Below are 16,122 nucleotides of genomic sequence, written 5' to 3' on the forward strand. Positions count from 1 at the left end.
AGCAAGTGTCCGAAAGTGTCTAAAACACATAGTCAATGCTGGTGCGAAGCAGGTGACAGTTTTCGGGTGCAATTTGCACCAGAAAGCTGTTGAATATTCAATAGTAAATAAGCTGCACAGTATTTAACTTCCCTTAATCCACACCATAAATGTACGGCACAGGCAGCACAGCCTTAACCCTTTCCAATCCACTGTCTGACATTTTCCAACATTCTGATTGAAGGCTGTACAGCTCCGATGTCAGAAGATGTCCGGCAGGGTATTCTTACTGTATATTACTAGCCACTCTGTTGTTGGGGGGGCCTCTCCAGCATGTCCCATACTGCAGTACTGGCTCTAGCCAGCAGATGGCACCATTGTATAATGGCAGAAAAAGAATAAGCCCACTAGGAAAACCAGGATACAAATTGGATTAACAGCGATGTATATGCAATTAACATGTCACTTCAACAGCTGGAATCAGAGATCTTGGCTGTTTGATATCTTCATGCCAAGGTCAACAGCCACGGTGGGACCAATGGTCAGACATGGATGTATGCACAACACAGTCACGGGGTTTCCGAGGCGTTCTACTAGCAAATGAGACTTCAAAGGGAAGCTGTCATTACGTTTATGGTATTTCTGTTGGTGTTTTATTAAGACGTGCCACAGGCCTGTCTTGATAGGCAACATACGTGGCAGACCCAGGAGCCTTCTGAAGGCCCCGGGCTGCCACAGCAACTAAATGGCACCTCACCATCTCATTTCGATTGGCATTTAAAGGGCTAACAGCCTTGATCAGCGTTGCTTCTGAGCCCACTCTATATAAAGCCCGCACCCAGAGGGCATACGTGTAGGGGTGAAGGGGTTAATAGTGTGAGAATGAAGGATTCTATCTTACCTGCAATTTTCACATCCATTTCCGAGGTCTTTTCTGAAAGCCGCTTCTCCATTTCTGCATCTGCATCTTTCTTAGCCTGTAACGCCAAACAGTTGTAAACGGTTACCAAGCCACTCCAAAATTAAGTTATTTTCTGGTTTTATGTTAATAAAGGGGATTTCTGGGTTTAGGATATTTATGCTGTATCCTTAGGACGGGTCATCAATGATATATTAGTGCGGGTCTGCCACCCCGGAGCTGCTGTCTGGCAAGGCTGCCTCTTCACATTATGCCAGCGGCTAAGCGGTATAGCGGCTCACTTCAATGGGACCGAGCTGCTGCGAGGCCACGGCATGAATGAACGTGCAGTCACTGGCCTGACAACACGCCACAGCACTCTGCTAAGGCCACTCTCACATGGTGGAAAATCCGCAGTATTTTCACCCCTTAACCCTTTCCAATCCACTGTTTGAAGTCTAAAGATATCATGATTTAAGGCTGTAGAGCTCCAATGTATGAAGACATCCGTCGGGGTTCTCTTACTAGATATTACCAGCCTCTCTGCTGTCAGAGCCTATCCAAGGTGTCACTTCATGCAGTACTGGCTTTAGCCAGCAGATGGCGCCATTTTATAACGGCAGAAAAGAGTAAGCCCCCTAGGAAAATCAGGATACAAAATGGATCAAAAAGGGTTAAAAATTAACCTTAAAGGGGTTGGGCAAGCAATTTGAGAATCAGCCGATTGTCTTGAGACACGTTTTTGGCATCCCTGGCAAAAAGCTAAATTTGGCAGGGGACACTCTTACGGAGTGGTTCTCAGTTTGGGGACATAGAGAGGGGTCTCGAAGCAGCATGTCCATTCTTTCTGCGGATTTTACGAAGGATTTCGCTGCTTGCAATGCAGAATATGAAATCTGCGGCAAACCCATGATAAAATCCACGTACGACTCATGCGGATCTTTGCTACAGAGTATCTGCTGCAAATTCGTCCTATATGCACATACCCTAAAATACTGACGCCTACATAATACAGCTATGTTTTGAGATACCCCAACATACAGAACTGCAATATTTTTTTCAGATCAGTGCCAGGTTCTTAGATGCCCTCCATGCATTTAAAGGGATTGTTAGAAGGGACGTTTTTTTTTATCGATGACCTTTCCTGAGGATAGGTCATCAATAGATGATCGTCGGGGTTCTGACGCTCAGGATCCTTGCCGATCGGCTAATTTCCTGTCAATATGGTCAACGCTGTAAGTAGAGAGCTCTGACAACATTGCAGTGGCTCAAGTCGGTTCAATAGAAAAACAGCCAAAGTCCAGAACCCCCCCTTCAATGGGAACAGGTCATCAACTTTAAGTACCATAACTTTGTTTAGGTAACGAGGAGTGTAAGGAGCCTCTTTTCATACTCACCGGGTCCACAGTTCCTGTAGGGTCTTCTGGCTCTGCACACGCTCCCATTCATTTTTATGGGAGTGCACACATGCACAGCCTTCCGGAAAAAGTCAAGTTGGTGTGTGCAAGCTTACTTCACTGGGGGTAACTGCAGGGACGGGGGACCGGCGAGTAGGAGCTTCCGGGGCTCCACGTCATCTAAATTATGAGCCTCATAGCTTAGTTTATGGTGCTTAGAGTTGATGACAGGCCCCCTTGAAGCCTCCTTTCATCTGCCATTACTGGCTGCTCATATCACCTACAATCTCTAATGAATGGTAACACCCATCCGCCAAAATAATCGTCCAGACAAGGAGAGGAGGTAAGTGAATCCTTGAATTAATAACCTGTAGTTCCCCTTTTGGCAGCACTCGCCTCCACCAAATGTTGGCTATAGCTAAAAATAAGATTTGTACAACACTGAGGAATTTTTAGACCATTTCTCCCTGCAAATCTGTTACAGTTCAACAGCATTTCTGGGATGCCTTGTGGGACGCATACGACAGCATTGTAATAAGGTCAAAGGGTCCTCTAGACATATAAATCTCTTTTTCTCACCTCTAGGTCACGTTTTCAGGATTTCCTTAGTATTTCACAGGTGGCTCCTACCTTGGCAGATGTGTCCACCATATATTACACAGACCTCTATTTACTTGGTCAGCACATTAGACTACATTTCCACTGCAGCAAAACATATGGCTGTCTACAGTTTCCAAAGCCGAACATTAAGTGATGAACAGATTCCCAGATCGGTTTTAATAAACGCAGCTGACCTGTTCCTCCAACTCTTCCAGCTTGAGTCTGTTGGCCTTTTCCAGAGCAACCTTCTCCTCCTGGAACCCATGAAGGAGGTTTTTGATTTCCTGCTCATTGTTCTTGATCTTTTGGGTCCCGTTGTCTACATATCATATCAGGAAAACAGAAGACACCATGGAGAATGAAATCAAATAGGCTACTTGTATGAACACATATAACGTTATCCAAGCAGGCAAAACCAGTTGCAGACCATAGATGACCAACAGGGTCATGTTAAGAGTCAACTAACCATTGTTTGGCCCCAACCCCCTGATGACGCCACTGAGATGGTGAAACAGGCTGTTGCTTTTTAATTTCAGTAAAGTGAACAAATGCTACTAGTACACAAGAAAAGTTAGTTAGGTACATAAAGAAGGAGAAATCCTATCAAGAAATATGGAATAACATCTGTTAGAGCAGTATGTGGAGGATACTGGGTTTTTAAATACCGTATATACTCGAGTATTGGCCGACCCAAGTATAAGCCGAGTCAATAAGTTTTACCACAAAAAACTGGTAATACTTATTGACTCGAGTATAAGCCTGGCTATACTCGAGTATATACTAGGTAAAGAAAAAATGCAATACTTACCTCCCAGCTGGCGTCTGTGTCCCCGGCATGATGGTCTCCGCGGCAGGCCAGCAAGCTACTTGAGACTTCTCCCCGCTGTCCTCTCCCTGGCTCGGCTTTGAATTCCACCGCCATCAGCGCTGTGTAAGTAACAGCTGTGATTGGGTCGAGCGCCAGCCAATCACAGCCGGCGTTCGATAAACCAATCACAGCCATTTAGTGATGTCATCCACTGAATGGCTGTGAATGATCGAGCGCCAGCTGGGATTGGCTGACGCTCGATCCAATCACAGCGCTTACCTACATAGTGCTGATGGTGGAGGAATTCAAAGCTGAGCAGGGAGATGACAGCGGGGAGAATTCTCAAGCAGCTTGCCACACCGCCGGGGAGACCATTGCGCTGGGGACATAGACGCCGGCTGGGAGGTAAGTATTGTGGGTTTTTTATTGTTTTTTTCCCCTCGCTCGAGTATAAGCCGAGGGGGGCTTTTTCAGCAAAAAAAATATGCTGAAAAACTAGGCTTATACTCGAGTATATATGGTACCCCTTTTTAATGCATATCAATACAGATTCTACCTTTCAGGAATACCATAATTTGGGTTATATTGCCTCAGGCAAATTGTGAACTAACTATCCATTGGTAACTCAGGCCAAAACAGCTTTGGGTTTCTTCTCCCGTTACTTGTACATGGAATCACAGAGGACTTTCTCACCATTTATGTCATTCAGCTCTTGCTCCTCCTTCTTCGCCTTGCGACGTCTCTAAAATGAGAAAGAGGACAGATATACGAGATGCTTGAGCTGCATGCGATGCAATAAATCTATTGTAGACGGTATGTCAATAGTGCTACAATTGCAAGAATTAAAAAAGAAAGTGAACCCTTTGAAATGACCTCGATTACAAATAAAATGCAGTCCGATTGTTATCCAAGTCGTAATTCTAGACAAACGCGATGTAACTTATAACACAAAAAGAGTTGTACCGTTCGTTCAGGTTATTGAGCACCTTGAGGGCGGAGACACAAAGTACACAAGTAATTAAACTAAATAATGGTCGAAAAAGAAGGCGATTTTTCTTTTTATTGGCCAAGCCAGAGTCTTGACCTTAACCCCATGCAGATGCTGTAGCATGACATGGAGAGCAGTACATGCAAGGCATCCCAGAAATATTGATGAACTGAAACACATTTGCAGAGGGGAATAGTACAAGTACATCGTATTTGCAGATACAGGAGTTTGGTGAAGGCGACCGCTACTATTTAGGAATCTACAGGCCATTAACTTCAAGGATTCACTTACTTTTTCTCTCTGCGCTGTGGATGATTAATGTGCTTAATCACACATGAACACTACAAATGTCTGTATGGTATTCGTTAGATTGTATTGAACTATGAATTAGCCAACAAACACAATCAAACCACATTTTATAAGTAATCAAGGCAAATTTTTTTTTTGCCGTAAGTGAATACTGTTTGTTAAGGCCTCATGTCCACTGGGAAAATCAGGCCCGCCGCGGATTCTCCATGCAGAATCCCACGGCGGGTCCCCCCTTTCCCGCGGACATGAGGGTGAAAATAAGAATAAACTCACCTGTCCTGGACGCTGCAGAACTCCCCTCCGTCGCGGCCAGATCTTCTTTCTTCGGCCCGGCGGATGTGCTTGGCACGCTGGCAACGTGCCACGCGCAATCGCCGAGCACATCCGCCAGGCCGAAGAAAGAAGATCCGTCCGCAACGGAGGGAAGATCCGCAGAGTCCGGACAGGTACGTTTTAATTCTGGTACGGGTGTTCCGCGGATCCGGACGGCTTCCATAGGCTTCAATAGAAGCCTGCGGGAGCCGTCCCCATGGGAGACCTGCAGGAAAATGGAGCATGTCCGGATTTTTTCCCGCACGCGGATCGCGCCTGAAGGGAAAAATGACATCCGCAGGTATTTAACTACCTGTGGGTGACCAAGCATCCCTATGGGGCGCGGATCCGCGTGCGGGAAAAACGCTGCGGATTTTAATCCCGTGGACATGAGGCCTAACACTCCATTCACTTACATTGTATCGTACATAGCTGGGGATTTTTTTCTGACTTTTGCAGCACTTTAACGCTGTGCGATCTCACCCTTAGTAGGTTCGTGCGTCTCCAGCTCTGCCTGAATTAGACTTCTAGCCGCAAAGATGAATTTGCATGCAGCTTTTACAAAGTGCTATACTTTGATACAAAATTGCACGAAGGTGCCCATACAAGTTCAAGTTGCAGTGTGGCATCACAGTGGTCTATATATGGGCAAAGGGGGGGCATAATATTGTTTCATTATTTTATTCATTGATATCAAATGTGTAAAAAGTGTCCTGAACGCCCCGGCAATGGAACGGTTACATTTACAGAGTATCAGTGCAGATCAAATAAACTTCCTCAAGTAATCGGAGTAGACGTATGAGCCGAGACTTTGCCTAAACCCATATTTTTCACGACAGCCAATCTCATTACTGTAGAAGACCACGCACGGTGATGACGTCTGCCCCCCTAGGGAAGAAGCAGGATGCAGAAGTACCACATCCTGTTCACTCAGGGTTCATGGGGTTAAAAACAAAAATAAAACGAGGGGCCCTTACTGAATTTTAGGCATTTTCTAACTTCTCTTTTGCGTTTCTGACTCAGCTCAACAGATTAACCCCTACTGTGCGGTCATCAGACCTGAGCATTGAATTACCCATATGAACATACTGTGCGGAAGTTGAAGGGTTAAGCGATACAGAATTACGTTATTACGGAATGGTAAAATATTCCGCCTAGTGTTTTAACCCTCTGCAATCCAATTTTGGATTTAGGGTTTTCTAGGGAGTTTTCTCTTTCTGCCATTATACAATGGCACCACCTGCTGGCTAGAGCCAGTACTGCGGTATTGGACATGCTGGAGAGGCCAGTAAGAATACCCTGCTGGAGGTCTTCCGACATCGGAAGCTGTACAGCCTTCAATCAGAATGTCTTTAGACGTCAGACAGTGGATCGGAAAGGGTTAAAACTATAATTGCTGGCACAAACAGATGCAGAGTATTCTTGTGTCAGCACTGCGCCAATCCCAGTTCCGAGGTAAGTAGTTCAGTCATTTTAAGTGAACGTTTACTACTATTTTTCATTGCTCTGATCTGATCTACAATAAAATAATGCATCCGAGGCAAATAGGCGCGATAAAAAAAAAAAATAGACTCGCATGCTTGGAAAAAAAAAAAAAGGAAAAAAAGTCTCACTATACAGCCAAAAAGTAAATATATAAAATTGTATACTATATATTACAGTATATAGATCATTTGTAAACAGCAGAATGACTATATATTATATACACCGGGATGAACCACTTTACAGTCACACACGGGAACTGAACCTACGACTACATTATAGCTGCCCGTACTGAAGCAAACACTGAGCAAAAAGGTCACTCAATTACTTGCAGCTATAGAGTAACTGGATGGGACTTTCCGCTACACCCACTTTCTGACAGTGTCCCATTGTGTTCTGAGCACTTAAGGGGCACTAACTTGTCAAACAACTTCTGCCCATCTACTAGCTTCTGTTAGTCTCAGCATTGCGGCAATATACTTGCAATAAAAATGTGGTTGCTTTATTACTGTTAATCACATTTGTCTGCAATCCACTCTCTGTTAGGTGCAGAGCTTCTGCAGTAAAAAGGACATTTCCATAGCAACAGGGGGAGGAGCTATCTTCACAGGCAGCACCCTTGCACTCAGAGGCTGCGGGCTGACAGATCTGCAGACACTGGGATAAGGTTTGCCACAATCTCTGCTTCTCCTGAATTTATAGCATTTGTGTGTATGTGCACATATTTTAGTCAGTTTACTAACCGTTTGGCAAGAAGGTCTCTGGATGCTTAAATCATCCTGGGAAACCATTCAGATATTGCCCCCCTGGCGATTGGACCAGAGACAACACAATGCAGCATGGCAAGAAAGGACAAGGTAGTGCAGTGCAGGACAGTGAACTGCTGGTAGAATTCTAGGCTTGCTACACCACCCCCTACATGAAAGTGGATTGCAAACAGCAGGGCAACTGAAAAATGGGAAAGACCACCTAAAATTCAGAACTTACAGGCATGAAACAAGATGAAAACAGCGAGAATCTGGGGTATTTTAGAAAATGTGTTTATAACTCAGGTATGCCTTAAAGGGGTTGTGCCAAGTTTTAAACCTATCCCCTAACCACAGGATGGTGGTGTGCTGACCGATGGGACCCTCATCCATCATGAAAACGGGGGTCCCGTGTTCCTCCATCGTATGAGTGGAGCGGTTGGTCGAGCATGCATGCTGCCACTTCATTCATCTCTAAGGAAGCCTAATGAGCCGAGTGCTGGAGGACACTCATTCTCAGTCCCTCCCTCCCATCTTCAGGTCTCCGAACAATGATTCTCCGTTCAATGCATGGCAGCCAATAGAAATGGCTTTCTTCCCTGCCTATCAGGAGAAGAGCAGTGCCTTTGTAGTATAAATCAGAAGACTTCCACAATTGTGAGCTGCCAGAGGTGAAAGAAGACCGATTTTGTCCAGAGCCAGATCCAAGCAATGCAGATTAGCAGCAACATTACCAAGGGGAACATATGGAAGCAAACCATGATGAAAGTCATGTTCTATGGCTGAAACACTGCAAGCAGTTATTAAAGGTGTGGCCACCTATATAATTAGTAGATGACAGTGGACAATGGAGACACTGGTAACTTACTAATATAGAGCCTTGACAAGTTCTGTGCCATCTGCTTTGTTTTTGCATCTTCTCCTCCAACAGCAGCAGCGCTTCTATTCTGCAAACGGCCACTGATGGAGAGGCACGTGATGCAAAAGGTCCAACCGATCCTCCTATTTAAATGCACCAGGTCTGCCCCAATTTCCTGCTCGTCCAGGAGATAAAGTGGCGTCAGTGAAGTGCATTTCCATGGCACAGATGGATTGGGTTGCTTGATATGCTCCTCCATCAGCAGCCATTTCTATGTCAGGCGTGCTGCAGCTGTCAGGGGGAAAGGGGCGTGGCTACAAAAAAACAAAGCAAATTATGCAGAACTAGTCAAGACTGTATATTGCCCACTCTGCTGTACTAATCTATATATATAAAATTGAATGTATGTCTGTCTGCGTGCGTGCGTGCGTGCGTGTCTGCGTGCGTGTCTGTTTGTCCTTTATGCGCTACTACACCATTCATCCGATCGCCATGAAACTTTGGGAAGTTGTTAAGTACACTCCTAGGAAGATTATAGGCATAGTACAAATATCCTACGATAAATGGCTCGCGAGCGTCGTCGAAAGTTACGCCCCCCCCCCACGTAGATCGAGTAAGTAAGCCACCTGCTATTGTGATGTCATCACTGATGTCATCAACATCGGACGCCCTTGAACATGCCCCAACATGTTCTATAAAGCTGCATTGTGATGTCATTAAGGCTGTATTATGACACGTACAGCTTGGAACCACTAGAGCACGCCAGCCAATTACCATTGGAGTTGGAAGTGGGTAAACAAGTACTAGGATATCTTCCTAAGAAGCCACAGCAGCCGGATAAATTGTATGTTCCACCCAACGGCTATTTTATTCAGCCCGCAAGGGGGAAGCAGCGGCCTACAAAATCTCATTCAGGTAGGTAGGTTCAGTTCTTGGAGGTTGGGGAATGCTTATGGGCAAGGCCTTATGTCTCATCCCAACTTAATTCTCTCACTTCCCAATGTCATAGAAACTTAAAATTTGGCACGAGCATTGATTATGTCATAAATAGGAAAAGTTAATGGGTCCCAACTCGATTATTCAATTCAAAGCGCCAAAGAATTAGCGTTCAAATTTTACGTACGGAATCTAATTCTCTCATTTCCTGATGTCATAGATAGATAGATAGACTGTATGCAATAACCCTGATAGATAGATAGATAGATAGATAGATAGATAGATAGATAGATAGATAGACTGTATGCAATAACCCTGATAGATAGATAGATAGACTGTATGCAATAACCCTGATAGATAGATAGATAGATAGATAGATAGATAGATAGATAGACTGTATGCAATGACACGTACAGCTTGAAACCATAAATACTAGAGCACGCCAGCCATTTACAGTCAGTCTCCATTGGAGTTGGAAGTGGGCAAACATGTACTAGGATATCTTCCCAAGAAGCCACAGCAGCCGGATAAATTGGATGTTCCACACAACGGCTATTTTATTCAGCCTGCAAGGGGGAAGCAGCGGCCTACAAAACCTCAGTGGTCGCTGCTGCCGTCATCTAGATATATAAAAACGAATGTATGTATGTATGTCTGTCTTCGCAGCAACGCGCGACGGGTACGCTAGTATATAATATATCCATCCATCCTTTTATCCAACCCCTTTAATAGCCCTTCAAGACGTTTGGTATGAAAATGCTTCATGGGATACTGCCTTCAGCATAAGGGCTCAGCCCATACATTGAGCGGTACCTTGTTAGCCAGTAGAGCAAAATGTGATTGTTCCCAGCAAGAGAAACCAAGTCATCTTGTAGATAGCCATTAAAATGTATCCTAACAAAAATACATGATGGTAATGCAAGCTTTCAAACCTCTCAGAATCCTTCCTCAGGCCTAATGGAACAGATCTGGATGGGACATATATAGGAGTATATACAAATGTACACACATGAAAAAGGCACTGACATAGTGGGACTAATTTACACTTAAAACAAACACTGAGCCAGGATGAGATCTAAATCACCATACGATTAGAGAGGGAATTACATTTTTCTAGTCACGGACTCAACATAGAGCTGATGAGAGTTATCATACTGAAGGGCAACTTCAAGTTGCAGCGTCATAGAAGAATTTGGGAGTCTACATTTCTGGCCATTTTTGATACCCTCAAGAATGGAATGAACCTCTGAGCGGTGTTCTTGCATCAGTGGAGAATATGAAAGGTCTGAAGGAGTTCAAGAGGGGTGTCTTTGGGGAAGAGCACCCAGGAGGGGTGTGGAGACACACGGGGGGAGGTGAATGGGTTGGGGGATGGCATAGTCTCTCCCCAAGGAGAGCACTCAGAAGGGGCGCTATTCCCAATCATTGTTTAACAGACTTGGTAAAAAGTCATACATTCATTTGAAGAAATGCTGCCATCCAATAGATGGCGCTGCAGAGGTTTTGTTCCATCTTCCTTATTTCAGATCCGAAGGAGAGATAACACACAGGCCTGTGACCCCTAACACCAATTTAGAGATCCTAAAACTGTCACATTCCTTACCAGTGGACTGCTTAAGGATTTACCTCTCTGCTCATCTTGTCTGGGATTGTTTTAAGCGCAAATCAGTCTCGCTATGTCTGTACATTTGTATATATGTATGCCCCATCCAGATCTGTTTCATTATGCCTGAGGAAGGACCCTGAGAGGTCCAAAGGCTTGCAATAACATCATGTATTTTTGTTAGCCATTAAAAAGGTATATCTACAAGATTACTTGGGTTCTCTTAGGGTGAAGTCACACGAACGTATATCGGCTGGGTTTTTACGCCGAGCTGATATACGTTGTCCTCGTGTGCAGAGGGGGGGGGGGGGGGGGGGGGAGGATGGAAGAGCCAGGAGCAGGAACTGAGCTCCCGGCCCCCCCTCTCCGCCTCCTCTCCGCCCCTCTGCACTATTTGTAATGGGAAGAGGCGGGTGGGGCTAAGTTCTGAGAATTAGCCCCGCCCCCGTCCCACCTCTCCCCATTGCAAATAGTGCAGAGGGGCGGAGAGGAGGCAGAGAGGGGGGCGGGAGCTCAGTTCCTGCACTTGGCTCTTCCATCCTCCCCCCCCCCCTGCACACGAGGACAACGTATATCGGCTCGGCGTAAAAATCCCAGCCGATATACGTTCGTGTGACTTCACCCTTACTGAGAACAATCACATAGAGTAATAAAAAGGCGCAGCATTTTTAATTAAGGACTATTATGCCATCGTGAATCAGGTTGGCACAGATCCAATATGTAGGAACTGGTATTTCTATTTCATTTTCAATAACGGTCTTGTATGTATATTGCATGTTTCTTTCCCTCTGTAGATTATCTTTTATATACTTTTTTATAAGCATTGCTAACCTTTGGTAATAAAGTCTTAAATCTTTATTAGTCCATCCTTGTAGCTCTATAAACAAGCCATAGACCCAATAGGTGCAGCAACTTGGGCTGCTGGAAAGCCAGAAGGATCCATGTCCAGATGGAGAGCAGAACCTCCGTGGCTGACCTGCCTTCCAGTCAAACGGTCGTGTAAGACCACGTCTGGGTGTGACTTAACCCTTTGCAATCCAATTTTGGATTCAGGGTTTCCTATGGGGCTTTCTCTTTCTGCTATTATATAATGGCGCCATCTGCTGGCTAGAGCCAGTACTGCGGTATGCGACATGCTGGAGAGGCTTCCGACAACAGAGCGGCCAGTAATCTACAGTAAGAATACCCTGCCGGACATCGGAGCTGTACAGCCTTCAATCAGAATGTCTTTAGACGTCAGACAGTGGATTGGAAAGGGTTAAGCTCCATTTTGCAACAAGTGCAAGATCAAGGGAGTCCGGAATAAGTCAACCCTGTGGCCGGGCCTGGTGTCACATTCCTTGAATCCTGGGCATCCGTGACAGACATGCTACAATCTTACTTCAGCTTCCAGGGGCGCAGGGCCACCGCAGAGCTCTAAATAGGTCTGTCCAAGTGACAGAGATCATTTCTTAAGGACTTCACAGATTAGCGCAGTTTAAAATGCACTTGGAAATATGTTCCCAGCAAGAGATGCACACGATTCATGAGACACGGCATTATAAGTGGGACCACAATAAAAGTCACACAAGTCTGTCATCAATTTGTACCCTACTAAGCCTTTCATTACACATTATATATAAATGACAAACTCCTAAAAGAGTGTAAAGGACATCGTTACCCAGCTGGCACATGGGGTCACACCCGATGGGATATGTATCATGCAAAAGTTCACAAGGAGCAGCTGTGTTTAAGTCATGTAACATTATCTGCAGAACCAAAGTTCCCATTAGGCCCACGAATACGGGTAACCCTGGGGGACCCCTCAGGCAAGAACATTAAACGAATGAGGACACGTTGCCATAAACATTTGTGGTCTTTACTTGATATAGCTGTAAAGTCTTTCTAACTTGGCGCACAGTTTCAGAACTTTGCAACACAGTTTCAAAATTCGCCAACATCATTACGTGACCTGGAACGGCTTCGGGAACACTAGACGCCCCTCACGTAAATGCACTCACAGTCTCTATGGGGAAAAGGCTTCAATACAGCAAGCTAATGACTGTAGCTTCCTAAGCTCAAAGGTTCTGTGGCCCCGGGGCCTTCATATGCACCTCTCAGCAGGCTTCAAGGCTCTCTCATGGCTTAGGGCTACAGGCTGTACATAAGCCTCTTGTACTTGCTTAGGCACTCCACCAGTGGCAACAAGCACCACCTTGCATGCCACACCCTGCCATTTGTACCATATGTAGGGACCACCTTGCGCAGTGAGACTTGCCCTTCCATTTGTCTGACAGACTCACATGCCCCACTACAACCTTTAAGTAGAACCTGGACTAGGATCAAGAACACATGCACACAATCAATCCACGAGTATCTCCCATACTTGCTTGCATATTCCATCACAATGGCAATGACCACCTTGTATGCTGCACCAACCAACTGTACCCCACACAGGCAGATGTGCCATACTATTTGTCCAACAGACTCCCAATGCATTGGCCAGTATGCCCAGAACCCTGGCCTCCAGACTGGGATCGAGACCATACACAATGCCCATTAGGAGGCCACAAAAGTGTCTATTACAAGGATCAAAGCAACGAGTTGTATAATAGAGATGAGCGAGCATACTCGCTAAAGGCAAACTACTCGAGCGAGTAGTGCCTTATGCGAGTACATGCCCGCTCGTCTCTAAAGATTCGGGTGCCGGCGGGGGAGATCTCTAACCCCCCCCCCCCCCAATGATCATCCCTGCTCACTCCCGCAACTCACCGCTCTCTCCCGCCGGCACCCGAATCTTTAGAGACGAGCGGGCAGGTACTCGCATAAGGCAGTACTCGCTCGAGTAGTTTGCCTTAGCAAGTATGCTCACTCATCTCTAATAATAAACATTAGCAGTTACGGCATTTGCCCAACCACACAAAAAGATAGTATTTTCACCCCCCTGCTTGAAGTACTAGGCCAGGCGGTCAAAGACCACTCCTGCTGGCCAAAGGTAGCACACAGTCCGACAGATAGTGGAGTAGATGGCGGGCCTACTGTGACCACTAAAGGCCCCTTTTACATGGGACTATTCTAAAGCACCCGACAGTCATCCCAGTAATAATTTCTCCTGTGCTTCCCCGAAGGAGTGAACGGAGGTGAAGCTGTCTGGAGATCACTTTGGCCGCCCGTCTCCTTTCACAGTAAACAGGCAGTCGTTGAATGTGCACACATTATCGTTCGTTATTCAGGGCAGCATTTACACCGAACTATTACATTTAGGTTCCGGCAAAAAAGCAAGTGTTTGAACAATTCGGTCTGTGTAAGAGGCCCCAAGCGAAGAGAGGGGGACATGTAGGACAATGACGCCATTACTCTGGAGAACACTGAGCAGTGCAGTAATCCTCTTCTGGTCAAGTATGACTGCTGAAGCTCAGAAGGACTTTGATAACTGGTTATTGTTTTACAGCCCCAGTACATTCCAATACAAACAGCTAATACCTGGCGTCTGTGCTGGCAGCACCGCTACTGGGGGTTGTCCAGCTGCAAGGAACTTTCTTACATGCTCTCTGCTTAATTTCTTTGCCAAGATATCTGCTTGATGTCAGTGGATAAGAGAACCTTGTTTACATGCAAATGTTGAATACCTAAACCTGCGGTCCCCAAACTCTTTAGAATTGGGGACCCTATGGGGGCAAAAAAAAAAAAAAAAGTTATTTCGGGGAATCACTGCCAGTTAATTAATTACAGCACATACCGTACATTAATTTAGTAATAAAAGGTTATTAGAAGATCTGCACCATGATTTGCATAGTGTTGCCCCCTTGTTTACTCTGATCCTCATCACAGACTATACGGCGATCCAGGTGCAATATGGCCGCTAATGGAGGAGCGTGTGATCAAACCTGCCCATCAATGCGCGTCATTGAATAACGTTGCACATGGACTAGTTTTCCTTGCATGCACAGTGTTAGTTAATGGATGTCGCTGCTGAAAAGTATGTCATCTTGAACATTCCTGAAGGAGCTTGAAACGGAGTATGTACAAACCGTGGGTTTTGGTAAAAGTGGTTGTCCAGTTGACAAGGATTGATGGACTATCCTTAAGACACTGTAGCAGGCCATCAATCGTAGATCTCCACCGATTAGCTGTTTGCCATATCAGTGTGCTCATGCACATAGCCAATTTCTGCAGGCAAACTGCTCTGTATTCTGTAGAGATCTATCCAGCTTGGATACAAGATGTGATACTGGCAGGCATGGAGGGTCTAGAGCCCTGTTGTACCGCCTTTAGCTTGGATACAAGATGTGATACTGGTAGGCATGGAGGGTCTAGAACCCTGTTGTACCACCTCTAGCTTGGATACAAGATGTGATACCAACAGGCATAGAGGGTCTAGAACCCTGTTGTTCCGCCTCTAGCTTGGATACAAGATGTGATACTGACAGGCATAGAGGGTCTAGTACCCTGTTGTACCGCCTCTAGCTTGGGTACAAGATGTGATACGGGCAGGCATGGAGGGTCTAGAACCCTGTTGTACCGCCTCTAGCTTGGGTACAAGATGTGATACCGGCAGGCATGGAGGGTCTAGAACCCTGTTGTACCACCTCTTGCTTGGATACAAGATGTGATACGGGCAGGCATGGAGGGTCTAGAACCCTGTTGTACCACCTCTTGCTTGGATACAAGATGTGATACGGGCAGGCATGGAGGGTCTAGAACCCTGTTCTACCACCTCTAGCTTGGATACAAGATGTGATACGGGCAGGCATGGAGGGTCTAGTACCCTGTTGTACCACCTCTTGCTTGGATACAAGATGTGATACGGGCAGGCATGGAGGGTCTAGAACCCTGTTCTACCACCTCTAGCTTGGATACAAGATGTGATACGGGCAGGCATGGAGGGTCTAGAACCCTGTTGTACCGCCTTTAGAAGTGCCCAAACCTGGATTCATTGCTGAAGACAACCCAGTTCCTCTCCGCAGCAGTCCAGTTTAGTTGTTCACTACATCACTGCAAATGGAGGCAACAGTGGGTGTCCTTCAGGTCAAGCATCTTGAAATGGTCCCAACTGACACAGGGGTTGTAAAGATTGCGCCACCTGCTCTGGATGGTCAACAACAAAACAGTTGGAGCTGCTTGTGCTTGTCGGACGATCTACTCTACTGGTGGTCTGTCGAAGGTGTCCGCGTGTTCTCTCCTGCATCCACTGGTCCCAACACCTCCAACAGCCTGGTCAGAGCA

The 16,122-nt window shown here is 45.8% G+C and overlaps 1 protein-coding gene across 1 annotated transcript in view; it reads right to left on the minus strand.

Moving 5' to 3' along the window:
• Nucleotides 1-16,122, minus strand: part of CCDC69 (coiled-coil domain containing 69) — a 36,336-nt gene that overhangs the window by 12,532 nt on the left and 7,682 nt on the right. Inside the window, exons 2-4 of the mRNA XM_066590423.1 lie at nt 4,376-4,424; nt 3,069-3,193; nt 881-956 (exon numbers count right to left, since the gene is read on the minus strand). Coding sequence (XP_066446520.1) covers nt 881-956; nt 3,069-3,193; nt 4,376-4,424 — 250 coding nt within the window. The remainder of the gene's footprint in view (nt 1-880; nt 957-3,068; nt 3,194-4,375; nt 4,425-16,122) is intronic.

The sequence above is a fragment of the Eleutherodactylus coqui genome, chromosome 2 (genome assembly GCF_035609145.1).
Source record: "Eleutherodactylus coqui strain aEleCoq1 chromosome 2, aEleCoq1.hap1, whole genome shotgun sequence".
In the NCBI taxonomy this organism is placed as follows: Eukaryota; Metazoa; Chordata; class Amphibia; order Anura; family Eleutherodactylidae; genus Eleutherodactylus; species Eleutherodactylus coqui.